The sequence below is a fragment of the Lates calcarifer genome, linkage group LG7_1, assembly GCF_001640805.2.
Source record: "Lates calcarifer isolate ASB-BC8 linkage group LG7_1, TLL_Latcal_v3, whole genome shotgun sequence".
NCBI lineage: Eukaryota > Metazoa > Chordata > Actinopteri > Centropomidae > Lates > Lates calcarifer.
This window is the reverse complement of record NC_066839.1, coordinates 15,951,524-15,969,869: the sequence shown is the minus strand read 5'-3', so window position 1 is coordinate 15,969,869 and position 18,346 is coordinate 15,951,524. Positions and strand designations below refer to the sequence as shown.

Sequence of the window (18,346 nt, the reverse complement as noted above, 5' to 3'; positions counted from 1 at the left end):
TATTAGATTTTTGTGAGTGTTGTTGACCCATGCAAATAAACAGTGGTCATCCTATCTTTATTCCACAGATTTCTCCATGCAGCTGAACCTGGGCATGTATGAGTACAATGGGAAATGTGGCTACAGACTCAAACCGGAGTTTATGAGACGGCCGGACAAGCACTTTGACCCTTTTACTGAGAGCACAGTGGATGGGATAGTAGCCAACACATTGTCTGTCAAGGTGTGTATATGATTGTGTTGGTCTTTTTGTGTTTGTGTAGCTTTGCCTGCGTGTGTGATTAAGCATTCTCTTCACTCTGTCTTGACCTCTTGCTTTCATTCCTGCTCCTTTCTTCCAGATCATCTCAGGCCAGTTCCTGTCAGATAAGAAAGTGGGCACGTACGTGGAGATCGAAATGTACGGCTTACCAGTGGACACCAAGAGGAAAGTTTTCAAGACCAAGACATCTCAGGGCAACGCCATCAACCCTGTATGGGAAGAAGAGGCCATTGTCTTCAAGAAGGTGAGATGAAGTGATCACATTTTTATTGAACAATTGACATGGACGTATATGACATGGATGCATATACATATATATATATATATATATATATGCAACACATGGAGTACAAAATTTTCTTGAGAAATTAAAGTAATTGTTTCTTGGTGGTGTCATTTTGACACAACTAATGTGTTATAGTGTGGACAGTTTTTCACGTGGTCTCACATAAGTGAATGGCATGCATGTATTTTTCCTCAGGTTGTCCTGCCTACACTTGCTTCATTAAGAATAGCTGTGTTTGAAGAAGGTGGGAAGTTCATCGGCCACCGCATCATTCCTGTATCAGCCATCCGTCCAGGTGAGTTTTGCTTTGACACTCCTTCCATCTCTTTCCACTGTCATCCTAAAAATCATTTTGAAAATGCATAGGGGTATATTAACATTTGAACCTATAAAATGTACTGCATATTTAAGAATGCAGAGAGAATAACAGCATAAAAAATGTTGTTCTCTGAAATGTCTTCAACTATTTGAATGCTTTGCTTCCATGTAGGTTGATCCTGTTTTTTCTGTACTAAAAGACGTTAATCTTACTCAAACCCTCCAGGCTATCGCTACATCGGCCTAAGGAATGAGAAGAACCAGTCCCTGACGCTGCCTGCTCTGTTTGTGTATGTAGAAGTAAAGGACTATGTCCCAGACACATTTGCAGGTAGGTCAGGTGTACATATCAAAAAATAAAATGTTTTGTACAGAAGACACTGCAGCATCAAAACCAAGTTCAGTGTTACAAAAAGGCTGCTTTGTCTTCTCCCTGTTCCTCAGATGTCATTGAAGCCTTGTCCAATCCCATCCGCTATGTCAACCTGATGGAGCAGAGAGCCAATCAGCTGGCTGCTCTCACTTTGGAGGAAGGAGGAGAGGAGGAGGGTGACAAAGAGGTGTGTCTTTATTCTACTTGTTCTATCACACATACAGACACGTGTGTCTGCTTATAAGTGTTTGTGTTTATGCGTGGAAAGGCTCTTGTTCCAGCTGGCTGCTCCTCTCATTGTGAGGAAGTAACTGGTTTAGAAAAAACATATGGTTGGGAGAATGAGAAGATGCAGAGAGAGGCAGAGTTCCCTTTCTTTAGAAAGAGTCTATTAAGATGCAATTTAGAAGTAAGCAGCATGAGGAGGTCTTTAATAACACCACAAAGTACTTTAAAACCCACAGCCATCTGCCAGCACCATCACCAGTAGAATAGATGGATTATAAACCACATTTTGTTTCCAGCACAGATCCCCATAGATATTATCAAGGCACTTTGTTTGAGGCATTTTTCATTCCCAGTCCCTTTTATGATAAACTGTACTGCAGCCACAGCTGTAGCAGTGTTGTTGTTGTATTTCATCAAGCCTCTTCCAGCCTCCACCATCAGGCTCTGATACTAGGTTTCCACTGGTTTCCATTGTGACTCTGTGTACTTTCATTGTTGTGCTTTAAGGTATATGCTTGTAGGGGGTGACAAGTTTAATCACCAATGCAAATACCTGCATATGCTGGAATGATGCAGTGTCTGATAAGATTTTATGTGGATAGGCCACTTGTCCATTTTGACAGTCTGACCATGTTTAAAGTCCCATTTCCCATTTTTCGAAATGGGGTTTGACTTAAGATTCATAGACCAAATCAAATTAATGTTCAACAGCTGACAACAGCAGAGATTACAAAAGATGCAAATGACTATTCCGCTCTTGAGTTCTGTAGTTGCAAGGGTATATTGATATTCTGCTGTCTGGAGTTCAACAACAGGTCTTTTTCCTTTTGTTGCATCTAGGCTGTGGTAAGTCTAACCCTGACTATGCTTAATGTTGCTTTAATTGGACTTTTTATATAAACAATTTATGAACTGGCTAATGTAACAGCAGTTTTCTAATACTGACAAACCCGCAGAAAATTATCACCAAACCTGGCAGTTCCCCTCTTCAGAGCCTCTTAGCATATTTCAGTTCATCATTTTTGCTTTAATGGGCTGCAGCGTTAATGTTTTGATTGACTCTCACCACTCTGCTCAACCATTTTTCTAAAATCAGCACAGCAAATACTTCTGATAAACCAGCCATTAGCTACAGCAGCAAAAAGCAGACAAAGTTAGCGACTAGCTGGTGAACATAGTGGATCGTGTAGAAGCTAATGAGACAGATATTTCCCTCAGGAACTGAAGTAAATCAAAACAGAGCTTAAAAAAGAGTGAAAATTAAAATTAATTAAATTTTCCAGGTGGCCAGAAATACAAATCCAGTTGAATGCTAATGTTGCTCCATGTGTGCTCCTCTGTGTAAACAGCTTGCTAACACATTAGCTATATCATTTGCATAAAATGGTGAGGCATCAGTGTTGTGGTTACAGCTTCCTGTGCTGCCCCAGAGTCATCAAAAAACAGTTAGTGCTGGTTTAGATCTTAGTCTGGCATTGAGAATTAAGAAACTACTTTTCACACTAGAAACATATACTTAATAATTACTGAACTAACTGGCCTAATATGATGTAATTCACTGTAGACTGGAAATTAGCCAACTATATGAATCTAAACTAGAGTTGACAGTGACCTTTAACTTTAGTACAGGCTTTATGAACATAATCTGAATGCCAGGCAGCTCAAAGAGTTTTAACAAGTCATGGCTGCTTTTGTTCAAAGTGACATACAAGGAAAGATTGTACTGCAGATATCTTGCACTAATTGGCCATCAAAATTACAGTAATAGCAAGAGAAAGGGTTTTACTGAATTTGTTAACTTGTAAATTGGGCATTATGGCTAAAGTAGCAGCAGACTTAGCTATTTTTAATGGGCTTGATTGAGATTACAAGTAGCCAAGGATTACTGTAGGTGCAGTGCAGCAGGGAATGATATCTGAGATGTGAACAATTTCTAAGACTGAAGTTTAGATAAATTTAGGGTGAGAGGCTGGGCAGGACACAGGGTTATCTGAGGTTATTAGTGAAGAGTACTGGAAAGAAGGGTTGCTCCTGAGGGGCTTCTTTTATCTGATTTGCCAGCTGATACGATTTCCCACAAGGATGGCTGACAGCGAGCAGTTTCATGCTGTGACCATGGCAACAGTCGCCAAAAGAGGTAGAGCATGGAAAGGCAGAGCACAGTGCGGGGAGATGAATGTAGAGAGAGCAGGGGAGGATCTGGCTAGCGTGACTAGAACAGAGATTATTTAAAATTGCATTAACCTTTCAGAGATAAGAGCATATAGTTTGAGATTCAGCCGAGCTGAGGGGAAATTAAGATCTGCTGAGCACAGGCACAGGAAGCAATGCTGAGAGTGGGTTACCAAAGCTATGTCTACAAACTATCCTTCAGGACACAGGTACAACAGGAGACTTCTGAAAACAGATACCACCATTTGAGGGGGTTTTTGTTCTTCAGAAAAAATCTTCTTTGCTTAATTAAACTTATAATAGGCTGTGAATGCTCTGTGACACTGTAGAATGAAATCAGAGAACTTTTAATCAAATTTACGCAAGGAAGATGGGAAAAAAATATTGTAATGGCAAATTTTTCACATGCGCAGCACAGACATGTTGTATTTGTCGCAAGAGATGAGTGTGTGTGTGTGTGTTTCACAACTGTCAAATTCTGATAAATATGTTTTCCATTTTATTGTACTTCATATCCAACTTTATTTTATTACCATATCTAACTAAACAATTTAGCCTTGTTATTTAGAAAGACTGTCTTAATGTGAACAATGGTACTCATTTGGTTTTGTATGTTGTCTTGCCTTAAATTCCAATGCAGAAGTGTAAGTGGGGGGCAGCGTAATCAGTAATCAGTAATCTTTTCTGCGATGGACAGGTGGAGGCAGGAAGTGATGCCCCCTCAGAATCTAAAGTGGACCAGAGGGTAGCGTTGCCTGCAGAGAATGGGCTGAGCCACACACCCATTATCGCCCCCAAACCCCCATCACTGGTCGGCCAGACTCAGTCTGCAGGTGCTGTATACATAACCAGCCTGTAAATCCCATCACCACATGTGCAATAGCTAAAGTTTCACACAAAGTACTTTATAGGTACATTGAAAATTCTATGTGTATTGTTCTTACGTTACCTTAAGACATTACATTCACCTTAGCTAATAGTTTGCTTCAAATTAAATTTGATTTAAACATTAAAATTGCATAATGATTGCACTGTAAGAAAACATGCCTTTGCTTGCAGATGAGAAAATGCAGTATACAGTTTTCTGAAGTAAATATTCAAACACTTAAATTTTGCAATTAATATTCTGCTATTATTGTGATAATACAGATATAATTGAAAAGTTTTAGTCCTACATTTTAATTATGAAAAACACAAGTAAAAATATTTTAGTCTGGCTCAATTATATTGATAATATCAGAAAATATATGCTTTCTTGTATCTTATATTTATAGCTCTGATTTAAATTTGGGGGAAATGAATAAGGCTCTACTCTTAATATAATTATAACTTTTTTTTATCTGTATCAAAACAACATATGAAAAAACTTTCTCTGATCCATTTCAGTCAAGTTCCAAGATAATTTGTTACAGCTTTATTGGAAAACTAATTTGTAAACTTGTTTTTGGTAACCAGGTTCACTGAAGCCATCAGTGAAGACAGAAGACATCATTCACAGTGTTCTCACTGGTAAGATAATGTTTTCAAACTTCAACTTTGAACACTTATATTTACTTATATACTCTTATATCTGTGGTTACTGATTTTGTTGAATTTATTCCTTACTCTATGTGAAATCAGTTTAATATTTCTTTGACCTTTATCTTGTAGATTATACTCAAGAGAATGACTTTAGGCATAATCCGGTGTCAAGAAAATTAAGTGTCCTGTTTGTCTTCAGAACTGGAGGCTCAGACACTGGAGGAGTTGAAGCAACAGAAGGGCTTTGTTCGGGAGCAGAGGAAGCAGTACAAGGAGATGAAGGAGCTGGTTCGGAAACACCACCGCAAGACCAGTGAACTGATCAAGGAGCACACAGCTCGTGTGTCTGAGCTACAGAGCCAGCATCAGCGCCGGCGCTCTGCCCTGCAGAAGAGCCACAAACGAGACGGTAAGAAAAGGTAGGTAGCTCTCCTTTTCTCCTGTTTAAACTGCCTTGCTCTTGGCTGACCTCTTCACCTCTTTCCCTTGTGCTCTATCTACCCACAAAGGGAATCCACCAAAAACACATCAACACAGCAAAGAAAAACAAAGCTTTTAGCCAATGTAGACACAATGAGATACTTTAAGCAAAGCTACAGCTACTAGCAAACATTTTCGCTACATTCTGGGAGGTTTTGGAATAATGCACAAAGTGCACAGGCTTCTGTACAAGCTCTTACAAGAGTAAGACATTCAGTTTTCTCCAAAGATAAGAAAACAATGCAACTATAAGCATTTTGTTGTCAGTCTCTCTATCTGCACACACTTTACAAGTTTTGATAAGGTGATTCTCTTGGGGTATTTAAAAGTAACTCTGGGAAATGCAGTAAATTACCATCTGAAGCAGAAACAGATGAGGCAAGTTTTGTACAGGTGGGAATGCAGTAAAAAGAAAATTACAACACTACATCACAAGTTAACTTGTGGTACATCTTGATAACATGTAGTACGCAGTCCATCAATCTTCCTACCCTCCTCCTGTCTTTCTTCATTTCTTCCTGTCTTTCACCTACACAAACGCATCATAAAATACACAGTGAGATTCACTGTTGCATATTCTGTTGCTCAGAAACAAAGACTACGGGGCAGAAATTGCTCTTGTCAGAGATATAAGACTGAGCTATGCATAGAATAAGAATGAGTGGATAAGGCTTCCCCCAAGCCTTAGGGACACATTCAGGACCCAGTCATCCCACAGGAGTTCATCACACACTGAAGAATCAGAACTCAGCATACGCAGGACCTCAGAGGCCTACTGCAAAAGAAAGATAACACATTTCTACTGAATTACTTTGAGATAAGTGTCATTCATAATGTTTGAAATTACTTCACACATTAACATCAATGTTCTTAGCACCACTGCCTGAGAATGTTCTGCATCCTTAGAGAATGTTATGCAGTTTCATTTCATATAAATATGCATATGACATGCAGTCATTTACTCTCTCTACTTATCACTACCACTGACACTATCACTGATACTGGAACAAGTATTTTAATGTGCGGTTGTTCTGTTTGTGTGTGGCTGTGTGTTTGCGTGTACTTCTCCAGTCGGTCCGAACAATCTCTGTCGACCTTGGACCAGGAGCTGTGCGAGCTGGATCAGGAGTGCAACCAGAGGCTTGCAGAGCTGAAGGAACAGCAGCAGCAACAGCTCCTCACACTTCGCCAGGAGCAGTACTACAGCGAAAAGTACCAGAAACGAGAACACATCAAACAGGTACTGGCAAAAAGCAAACAACAAATAAACACATAACTATTGTTTGGTACACACTGCACATATATGGATAGAAGTCCACATGTCTGATTTCCTGTCGTCGCTGTACATCTGTTGCTTCTTTATGGCCACCAAACTTCCAGCTAATTTCATACTCGTCTCTACTGAACTTCTGTGCCCTTATTAAGCCCCTGTAGAGTGACAGATTGATTTCAATATAAACATTTACATAAATGTTTTCCTTATATGCACTCTCTCAGAGTTAATGATACCTGTCAGGGCAGTGAGAGTTCCCACGCAAACAGTATGCAAAGACATACAAAATATAAACAAATACACATTATAAATAGCAGTAGGATAAACAGACACATATATGCCACACACATATGGGAGCTTGTCCCTACTTGCGTCGGACTTAGTAAAGTGCTGACTGCGTCCTGCTGTCCCAAAGCTCAGACAGGCTAACGCAGATTAATCATATCAAGTAAATGAATAAGTGAATACTACAATAAACTCCAGGTCACCGCCCTCTAGAATATGACAGCCTTCATTCTGCTGCCTGTGCATATGGTCTGTTGTATGGTGTGGAAAAATTAATATCATCTGCTCCAGTACATCTGCACAGTGAGCACAGCTGAGGTGTCAGAAAGGTTTATCCAAGCAAAAGACAACAAGCATAATGGAGATTTTGTTGTTTCCCTGATCTGAATGCAGTTTGATCGGGATCAGAATGTCAACAAAAAGTGATATATTAACTAAAATCCTAAGGAATTAAAAGCAGATATTTCCTGTCTCACTCACTTTACAATATATTGTACTTAGTGTCAAATTATGACTCATCTTTGTGCGTGTGCATGTGTGTCTCTTTTTCTCTCTCTGTCTAGCTGGTGGAGAAACTGACCACTATAGCAGAGGAGTGTCAGAGTGCTCAGCTTAAGAAGCTCAGAGACATCTGTGAGAAGTAAGACTGTCTATAATATACAGAATGCACACATGTTAACACAATCACACAGAAATCCTTCAACATCTTTATCCTCTCTCAATCTTTCTCTCTGTGCTTCATCTTATACAGAGAAAAGAAGGATCTTAAGAAGAAAATGGACAAGAAAAGGCAAGAGAAAATCAACGAAGCCAAATCTAAAGACAAGAATGTGACAGAGGAGTAAGTATCTGTATTTGAGCTCAGTTTGCTTGTGAGTATGGAAGTTATACTTGTATGACCACTAGATGTCACTAAATACTAAAGATTTAGTTCCATTGTGACTGGTTGCTTGGGTTGACTGTCATTAAAATTCTCCCCATAGAGAGAAGCTGGAGATCAACAGATCGTTTGTTAATGAGGTCGTGCAGTACATCAAACGGGTAAGAAAAGACATGACTATGGTGTGATAGAGAATTTGAATGTCACCTCACATTCATGCCATCAGTTGCTAGATTCATAGTTATACAGTTCATAGTAGTGAATAAAAAATCCAATTTGTATTCACTACTATATTCCTATACATAAGCTTATAGTACTTTTTTTATGGATACAGTGATATTGCTGATGACATGCCTTTATAGTATATGTTTGTGTGTTTGTGTGTGTAGTTGGAGGATGCACAGAGTAAAAGACAGGAGAGATTATTAGAGAAGCACAAGGACATCCGCCAGCAGATTGTGGATGAAAGGCCAAAGGTAAGACATTTACTAAGAAACTGTTACATAAAACTTATTTGTGATCTATTGCACACTGATATTTTAATTTCATTACATGCTTATCACAAGGCAGTTTTTGTTACTGGTCTGTTGCATAGCAGGATCTATCATCTGGGTATCAGCGTGCAGGGCCATGTGCTTGGGTCCCTGCATGTGCAAAAAGTAAATACGTTAAGTTGTAGTAGAAATTTGTGTAGCTACAAATAGAAATCCAGCAGCACAAAGTTTCAAACAAAATCTAAACCAAATATATAAATAGTTGTATTTGGTTTGTGTATTGATTTTGGCACTACAAACAGCAGATGTTATTTTACACAGTTCTGGGGCAAGTGTTCTTGCTTTTTACATGTGCATCAAACACTATAACTAAAACACTAGCTGCTCAGTTTAACCACTAGGTGGCAACCTGGCCCAGATTTACTGAGATGCTGCACTGTCTGGCACTGTAGTGCAAAAATGTAAGGTGAGCATTATTGAATAAGAAGATTGTTGCAGACCCTGATTTCAAAATAATAGTAGTATAATATTTTTTGCCCCTTAAGCGTTTATGCTAATATCACAGCATGTCACGCCAGGTTTAAAAGTCAACTCCTGTTGTACTTTATGTGGTTGTCTGAAAAACATCAAAACTATGTTAAAGAGCTGTTGGTTTGTATATTAGTGAAGAATGGCTTGCTTTGTATCATCCTTTACTGTAGCTGCATCTTAGGCTGTTGTTATGTAATACTGGCATACTCAGCTATATGAAACATATCCATGGGTTTTTTGTGAGGTGAAAACTGTGGCTGTGGGAGTTTTAGCATCTCTGCTTGTCTTCTGAGTTGCACACTTCCCAACCTTGTCATTGTGTCATTGTAGGATGGCTTTGCAGCTGAAGAGCATGGTAAGACCATTGTTGCATCCCAGTGTTCAGCATTAATATAGCATCAGTGTGATATGCAAGCTTTTATACACCTGGGCTGCTGACTGGCAACAAGTTAATACACATTGCATCTCTCTAATGGCTGAGACCTGCCAAGCATTTGTATAAAGAATACTATATGAATTATTTTGCATTTTTGATAGGAACAATAAATACAGTGTGTCTGTATTACTGTAATTTAGCAGTAATTGGTATAGCATGGCAGCATATCAGCATAACAGGGGTAGCAGATTGGCCTGTAAAGTGAGATCACACCTCAGTTGGAGTGCTCAGATTTAATCCCACCTGTCAGTGTGTCCTTGAGCAAGATCATCTGTACTAATCAGAGTAAAAGGGAATGAACCTCACTATTTTGGGTTATTAATAAGGTATACCAAATCAATTGAACTGTATATTCTATTAAAGGCATAAATGTCTCAGGCACTATGGTGACACAGCATTTTGTGCAATTTTCTACAGACCCTATGAAGGGGCATAGCTGTCTCACTTAGTACAAGATATTTATGAAATCATAATACCAATTATTGACATGTAGTTTGTCATGATCATAGTACAAATATAATATCATATAGTTCTCCTGTAGTACATCTACTAAACAAAGGGTAGTAACACGTATTTTCTCTTGCAGTTTTGTCTTTTCTTCTTGATCTCTTTCAATGAGCTTGTCAAGATTTTTAATTTAACACAGTGCAAGCCATATTACAGCACACTGCCAGTATAATCAACATGACCCCTAATCACCAAGGAAACACTCTGTGTTGCTGTGATCCTCCGATCATGTTTTTGCTTCTGTTGTTTAATGAAGAGCATAGTCTACATTTACCATTTTTTTAAGACAGGCGTAAAACAGTAAAGTCTTCTGTTGAAGACAGTTCCATAACCACCCACTCTCAAAGTGACAGCTCCTTGTTCCTTTGAAACCACTTCAAGTTGAGTGTGGGAGGTGCACTACAGACATCCAGACCAGTACCTCACATACAGTAGCTCTCAACAGTTTGCCACAAAGCTGCAGTAGGAAGAAATGAAGTAGTGAGACTAAAATGTTTGCTAGAGGGAAGAGTTAGAAAGAGAATGACAGGGTAGAGTCAGATATGATCATATTTGCCTTGTTAACTATCTGCTTGCTGTGTAAATCACTCAGGTTACTGAACTACTCTCCTTTTAATGTGGCCCTGTGGTGACTGCCATCATCTTTTAATAGTTGCTAGAGATTCTTGTCAGTAACACCATCATTACAGTGATTTCACAAGTCAGCATCTCCTCAATATGAGCTGTATGAACTAGTGTCATCAGGGTGTGATCAACGTTGAATTAAGCAGGTTTTCTCAGATCTTAGAGAGAGGAAGATGCTTCACTGTTTTTCTTAATGTTGCAATCAGATTTCATTCTGTTGGCAAATCGCTGTTTCCCAAGAAAATTGTAAGTGATTATCCATCACCTAACCCGCTGTCACAATCACTTCTCTAAATCGACATCCGGGCCATGGCAAATTTAATTCGCCTGAAGGAGGCTATTATATAGCAATCAGCCACCTCTGCATTATCTGTTCTCATGCAACAACAATCTCTAGGCAAAATATACAAGAGATGTCAGAGGACACAACTCTGGAGACAGCTAGCAGATGATGCCCAGGGTTATGTTTGTTAAAAAAATTCAGGATGCTACACATAACACTGGAATAACAACCAAAGTTGAGAATACATTTTTGTATGACATGATTTAGTTAAATTGTGTTGAAATACTGCAACAAAACAAGTCTGTCCTCCAATACCTTAAAGGGGAACAGATCTTAGGGAGTGCTACTACTTGTTATAAAGCCTTTTGTGGCTCCTGAGGGAGTAGGGCGACATCTGATAAATTGCCTCAAACTTGAGTCAGCATTGGTTGGGGTTTAAGACTACAAGTTTGAGAATGAAAAACTATCTGGGGGTGTCAAGTTAGAAAGAAGTGATCTCACCAGACCTCTGTAGTCTGCCTCTCATCTCTGCTTCAGGCTCAAGGCTACGTTAGCTGCTAGCAGCATAACATGCTCGAATCTCCAGCTGAATTGTTTGTCTGAATTGTTGAATTTTGATAAAGAAGAGAAACACATTGAATAAAAAAAGATTATATTTCTGGTTCTCTTTTCTTTTTATTTTGAACTTTCCATCATGAGTCTGATGTTGTTATAGAAGAGCAATGCTAAATTGATAGAGTGATCTTTAAATAAAGAAGTTAAGGCATCTAGGCTGTAATCACTGAAAAAGCTGTTGTTGTCAGCAGGCACCACAATGGATGATTTTCACTTGACAGCCTCTGTCTTACAGTATGCCCATCACAGGAATGGATTTTTAGTACCTCTCAAACTTGCAGTAGTTGTTTTCATATAGTGAAATATAGAGGCTGTTACTGCTTAACTTATGATATCAGTGTCATTAAAATGTGTATCTAACTTAGCCGCAAGCAACACTCTTAAGTTGATCATAACTCAGTATGATATGATCACCAATATAAGTCAGTTAGTCAGTTCAGTCAGTATAGCCTTATAGAGAAAGAGTCTTGTTATTTACATGAATATTGGTCACATTCATCTGTGCTAAATCTGTTAAGGTTTCCATCTCTGTCTAAGATTATGTGGAAGTTCCAGCTCTGACACCATCTGTGTATGAGTGTGTGTGTGTGAGTTTGCATGTGTGTATATGAATATGAGGCATTGTAAAATGCCCAGCTGTCAATAATAAAGGCGCTATGTGAATGTGGTCCATTCACTGTGGTTCAGATTCCCCAAAATGATATTTAGGGCAAAAGGAGATATTGTTGACAACATCTGTTGGTTGGTGCATTAACTCTAAGGAAAAACCTTTATTAGTCCTAAGATGAATGTAAACAGCAACAGATAGATGGACACATAAACATAGAAAGCAAAAGGACTGAAAGACAGGATGTAGAGAGTTCCAGTGGGGGCTAATGGATGTGAGTGTAATAACCAGGGCAGGGCAAATATAAAAATACATTTGTTGTGTGTTTCTATGTTTGGTGTGTGTTTGTCTTTATGAATCAGAGACAGAAAGATACAACATACTTTCTCTCTCATACAGTTCTGACCCAGTTTCTCCTCTGTGCTCAGAGCAGCCACTAATGGACAGCTATAACCATCCTTGGTGGAGACCCTGAGAGCTGAGCAGCCCACAACACTGGTAGTTGTGTGTGTACATGTGTTTACTCACATGCATGTGATATACCCAACCCAACCTAAAAACTAGATACAGAATGTCTGCTACACAAGTAGGCAACTAACAGCTGTTTAGTACAAGCCTCAATAGGCACAATTTCCAAACGATTGAAGCTGGAGGGATGTGAAATGTTGGTGATCTAAGTTTAGCATTAGTGAGAAGCTGCTTTTTAAGATTTTAAGATTCTGAAGTCCTAGTTGGTGATAGTGTGAGGGTCACGTACGAAATAGAAAAAGAAAAAGAAAGACATGGCGAGGTTTGTCGTCACTCCCGGCATGTGCACTCAGGTGTCACTGTCCTGCTAACGATCCAATCAAAACGCCCCCCAGGAGTCAGCAGTACCCAGCACGATGGCGAATGCTGTTTCGGCACACCTCAAGATCCTATATCCTGCCACGTTGTCTCTTCTCATCTTCTCTTCTTATTTTCGAACACAAGGGTCAAGTGAAAGAAATCTACAATTAATTGGAGGAGGAGCTATTTCAAATATTTTCTGAACTAAGCCATTTTGACATCAAATTGGAGTATTTTCTCAGTTTATGTCTGATATACTATAGGTGGTATGATATAACTTTGTACGAATGTGTTCAGTTCACATTTTTGTTCAACCAATCAATAGATAGATGGACATCCAAAGTGAAAAGGATTCCAGCCTCTCTGAAGGTTTTATAGTTGGAAATCTTACCAAGCCATGCTGTAATTGCTCTGAACTAGTTATCCCCTCCACACATTTGTTGGCTGTGAAAGGGATATGAAATAGTGATAAGGCAGTATGTTTCACAACAGTGCTGCGTTGGTGTATGTGTGTGTGGTGTGAACGTACGTATTACGTGCGAGATATGCTGATTCGTTTCTTACTTCAATGATAAGGAGAATAAATCTTGATGGTGTCTCCCCATTGTGCAATCCTTGAATTAATACACAGAACCACACATAAAATGCGCACACACACTCAGTCGTTCGACAAGCAGGAGTCCTGTGCCGTCGTCATGGAAACTCGGGTCCCCCCCCCCCCTCCCCACCTCTCATATCCTCTTCTATCCGTCATGACTCTCTGCAATCTGTTAATTTGGAACTGAGTCCTTGTGACGCAATCCTAGGGAGAGAGGGAGAGCAAACAGGTTGGAGGAAACATGAAGGTCTGGAGTTGAAGAGGAAGAGAGCAAGTATGTGGCCAACCTCTCTTTTCCCATTCTGTCCCTCTCTCTCTCTCTCTGGGTGATGTAGGAGTGGCCACTATGTTCCCTTATCACAGACTTTGATCTGCAGCATCTCTGCCTGGCAGGTTTGCATCAATAATGCACTTGTGTCCATACATACACACACAAACACACACACCACACACACACTATACCCACAGGGAACACTGTGTGCGAACCAGGGGCAGTGAAGTAAAATCCATTGTGTATGTGTGAGTGCGCGTACATGTTGCACGCTTGGTTACTCTTCTGCTCTATTATGCTAGCTGCTATTTTAGATCAGTGCACTAGTGTTCATTATGTATGCCCACATGTGCTAATGAAGCTCCCTAGGGTTATGCTCTGTCTGAGGAACATTCACTACTGAACTCTTGTTGGAAACTGTCCCTTTCTACACTATGGTTTTGAGTTTTCCAGTTTTAGAGTGGGCAACCTTTTATTTATTAAGAGCAGAAGTAAAGAAGAGGTGAGAACAGCACAACGACTGTGACACCTGATAATGTACCAAAGGAGGAGTAAATACAGACAGAGAGGATGGTCAAAATTCAAAAAGAAAAGACCAATGATTACATAAATGTGTATAGTATATTATAGCAGCTAGTTTTGGGGCTACATACAGTCATTACAAATTGGACTTTGTTATAGGTGTCAACTTCAGTCTGTAGCATTTACCCAAGGCTTTACAGCAATGGGGTATTATTGCTTTCAGAATGCCTTGCAATAGCAGATTCTTTAACAAGTAAAAAGTTAGAGAAAGTCATTTTCCATATGCCTATCCTCACTGAATGAAAGAAAAGAAACTGTGGACAAGCAGCAGGGTTTAAAGCTGCATTAATCAATATTTCTATGTTAACAATAGATCAAATTACTACATGTAATGTGAAAGGGGTTGCTTGTAGTGACAAATTCACACATAATCATCAGCCAACTCTGCAGTTTCCCTCCACGCTACAAAGCATCTTTGATCTCTTTGTTTGGATTTTGTGACCTACACCTTTACTTTTTTGGTTCACTGTCACCACTCTCATCAACCTTGTTTCCAGCAGAACAATCTGATAAACCCACTGTACAGACTAAACTTGATCTGGTTCCAAGAAACTCATCTCCAAATGAATTCTATTGTTGCTCAGTATGTGCTAGGTATGTAAATAAGCAACTGTTTGCTAACACATCCACCATAACACCTTTATAAGGTGGTAATGTCTCAGTGTTTTATCTACAGCTATACTAGGTGCACTGAAATGATAAAATTATCATTTAAAGTAACCCATCACTCCCGTTTGTTCATGATAACTATACAACATTATCAAATTTCATTTCACAATCATGTAGCAATGTCAAAAAATGCTACAAGTAGCATTTTCTAGGTAGCATCCACATCTGAGTTAAAGACATCAAGATACTGCCTGGCACATTTCACAGCTAAGCTTCCCTTTTGAACCAGTCCTTTTAGGGGAAACTCTCATTACTGTGCATGCATGATGGAGAGTTTTTTAAATTCCTGGACCTGAAGAGAAGAATCTAAGAAAAACTCCTGATGAATTATCTGAGAGGAGTCGAGAAAGGGCACTGACACGCACACACACACACACGCACACACACAAAGAGAGATAGTAGATGGAAAAGGAGCATGCAACCCAGTCTGAGTAGCTGCGGCTTCCATCCCTCTTTCATTACTGATGTTGTTCTTTCTCTTGCATTGGGCTGCCGCAGTTCATTTTCATAGTTATGACCAATACAGTGGAAAGAATGTAAATGAAGGAATGGTGTTCCCCATCCTTGCTCTCTCTCAGCCTCCACACACACATGCGCACACACACACACACACACATTCACACAACTTATATCATTGCACAGCAAACTGCCTTTTTCTTCAAAATCCTATAATGCCAACAGGTGGTGACCCTGTCATGTGTCATGGACATGGGATCTTGGGTTTAGTCTAATTGGACTGTGTTTGGATATGCAGTATATCTCAAGGTCAGGATACACATACCTTTACACATCACACAGTCTCTGCGATGGCTCTGCTTCGGTGGTTTTGATCCGTGTCACAGAAAACTTTCAGCTTCATTGAAATGGAAAAGCGCATTTTTCCCTCAGACCACCTTATTGTGGGTGTAAGACGAGCCACAGTTAACATAGCTGCATACTGTAGATGCGGTGCAGCGTGTTGCCAGTTGAAGACTTTTTTGGCGGTGCTGCAGCAGGCGTTATGTCACGGCTCAAAGCAAAGAATTAATTTGGCTCTTTGGAGGCCTTCTCCGCTTCCCTCGATAGCTTCTCAAAACGAGGACAGCTGGTGAAGAAGGTCACTGACTGCTGTATTTTAAGAAAGACAGAAATGTGTGTGTGTGTGTATGTGTGTGTGTATATATATATATATATGTGTCTGTGTGTGTGTGTGCGTGTGTGCACATGTGGCTTGTTGACAGATGACAGGTCTTCAGAGATGAGAGGCAGATTTAAAATCTGGCTGGGTAACTGCTGGTGCTGGTTGGTGTCCAAACAGAAACTGGACCACATACTCACACATGCATGTGCAGTACATATATACATATATGTACATACAGTACATATATGTACTGAATACACAATGCAGAAGTACACACAGCAAAGCCACACATGCACACACAGAATAAACGGCAAAGTTCAAATGGACTGTTCTTTCAAACAAACCTTGATCTCAGGTTTTTAAAGCATCACAGTTGCCTCATTACCAAAATTTGACACTTTTGATGTCTCAATTCAGAATTTAGTTCAGGCTTCACCAGCTCCAGGAAGCCTGAAGAAGAAGTCTCACTGACGCCTTACTCTCTTTCGTGTACTCCTGCAAAGAGATTTCCTCACTGCCAAACTGATAAGATTTCAGGATGATGATCATAAAGCTATAGATCGGGAAAACTCTGCAGCTCTAGCTGTCTGCTCTCTAATCCCTCCATCTTTCTATCAATCCTTGAGATTTTTTAGAACTCAAACTATCCCTCGGTGAAAGCAAAAAGCCTTCTTTATCGCTCAGCACTCAAACTCTAACAGACGGTCATCACTGTTTGTTTCTGAGCTGTTGATTACATTCACAGCACACACACACATAGATGCACGTACATAGACATAGATGTCACATGTCTTTCCGAGAACTGCCTGGTGCCCCTCAGACTCTTCTGCCCCATGTTCCCACCTCCTTCTCATGTGCCAGGGTGTCATCATATGGGAGAAAGATGACAGCTTTAATCAGAGGGTGTTTGTGCCTCAGCAGGCAGGGTAAAGGGAGGGTGCACATGTACACACACACACACACACACACACACATGGTGAGCACTGTCCCACCCCTAAGTAGGTCATGCGCAGTGCAGAGCAGGGAGAGAGAGACGAGCTGTGGCGCATCTTTAGCCATCTGGTTGTGATGTGCTGGATGTCCGCTCTGTGAGCCCCACAGAGAGAGAGTGAGAAAGAAAGAAAAGAGGAAAAAGAGCAAGAGAGATGGAGGGAGGCAGAAAGAGGGAGGCATGTTTCTGAGAAGGTGACCTTGAGATGTTGTGCTTGGTGGAGACTTTCGCAGGCTTGACTGTAGCACGCAACATGAGAAAGAACACAAATCAAGAGCTCCTTCATGTCAAGCAAAGATAGACAGCAAGTGCAGTAGCAATTACTGTTATCTGGCCGATTGAGTCTTGAGTCACACTCTTTCAAATGTGCTAACTGCATGTGCCACTTATTTTCATTTTGAGAGTATAGTGAGGGTTTTATAGTGAAAATACTATTCACAGACAGTGGCAAATAGAGCTGACAAAAAATGGTAACCTGCAAAGTAACCTGGAGATTTCTGAGGAGTTATACTGATCTGTGCAAGATGAAAATACCAAATCAGAAAACTCTAAGTCAAGACAACCTGGCAACAGACTGAGAAGCTGCAGTATTAAACTACTGAATACCAGACAGTCATTTTTCCAACATAATTTCCACAGCCTTTGACGGGCTTTGACAGGGCACAGCTATCTGAGCTGTAGTCTCACAGAAAATAAGATATGTTATAACTGATGGAGGTCTGCTTTTACTTTTGGTATTAAGAACATTTTTTGACTTAAAAAAATCTCAATTCAGTTAAAATATGGCAAAAGCCTAAGAATATAACCAAACATCATTTGATACTTGACAGTTTTCAACAATACTATTATGCATTTTGGTTGGTCCTCACAGGCTATTGAGGTTTGATACCCAGTCCATTCTCATACATACAGTACATACTCATCTACATATGCAATCTACATACCTTAATCTCAACCTAATTTACAATATAGCCGTGTGCAGAAGAGATAAAGTACTTCGTAACAGAGTTTCTCATTTTGCTATGCAGTATTCTCAAATTAAATTGATGTGCCATCTCATAAACTGAAGTGGAGAGGACAGAAAATTGGAAAGTTGAGAGAGCATGATGGCA

At 39.8% G+C, this 18,346-nt stretch overlaps 2 protein-coding genes across 6 annotated transcripts in view; one reads left to right on the top strand and one right to left on the bottom strand.

Moving 5' to 3' along the window:
* gpcpd1 (glycerophosphocholine phosphodiesterase 1) overlaps nucleotides 1-18,346 on the bottom strand; it is a 259,347-nt gene that overhangs the window by 189,299 nt on the left and 51,702 nt on the right. The window lies entirely within an intron of this gene.
* LOC108896922 (1-phosphatidylinositol 4,5-bisphosphate phosphodiesterase beta-1) overlaps nucleotides 1-18,346 on the top strand; it is a 100,797-nt gene that overhangs the window by 78,443 nt on the left and 4,008 nt on the right. The window contains exons 20-34 of one of the 5 annotated variants that reach the window (XR_007813628.1): nucleotides 69-223; nucleotides 342-506; nucleotides 744-843; nucleotides 1,093-1,197; nucleotides 1,311-1,426; nucleotides 4,337-4,472; nucleotides 5,095-5,148; nucleotides 5,360-5,579; nucleotides 6,712-6,880; nucleotides 7,762-7,838; nucleotides 7,950-8,039; nucleotides 8,182-8,239; nucleotides 8,468-8,554; nucleotides 9,434-9,458; nucleotides 12,575-12,673. Coding sequence is in view for 3 of the 5 variants with exons in the window: in XM_051071970.1 (XP_050927927.1) it covers nucleotides 69-223; nucleotides 342-506; nucleotides 744-843; nucleotides 1,093-1,197; nucleotides 1,311-1,426; nucleotides 4,337-4,472; nucleotides 5,095-5,148; nucleotides 5,360-5,579; nucleotides 6,712-6,880; nucleotides 7,762-7,838; nucleotides 7,950-8,039; nucleotides 8,182-8,239; nucleotides 8,468-8,554; nucleotides 9,434-9,458; nucleotides 12,604-12,650 (1,604 nt within the window). In the remaining 2 variants the exon portion in view is untranslated. Of the gene's footprint in view, nucleotides 1-68; nucleotides 224-341; nucleotides 507-743; nucleotides 844-1,092; nucleotides 1,198-1,310; nucleotides 1,427-4,336; nucleotides 4,473-5,094; nucleotides 5,149-5,359; nucleotides 5,580-6,711; nucleotides 6,881-7,761; nucleotides 7,839-7,949; nucleotides 8,040-8,181; nucleotides 8,240-8,467; nucleotides 8,555-9,433; nucleotides 9,459-12,574; nucleotides 12,674-18,346 lie in introns of those variants that run through there. The other 4 variants (XM_051071970.1, XM_018696236.2, XM_018696235.2 and 1 more) reach the window with 4 other exon arrangements.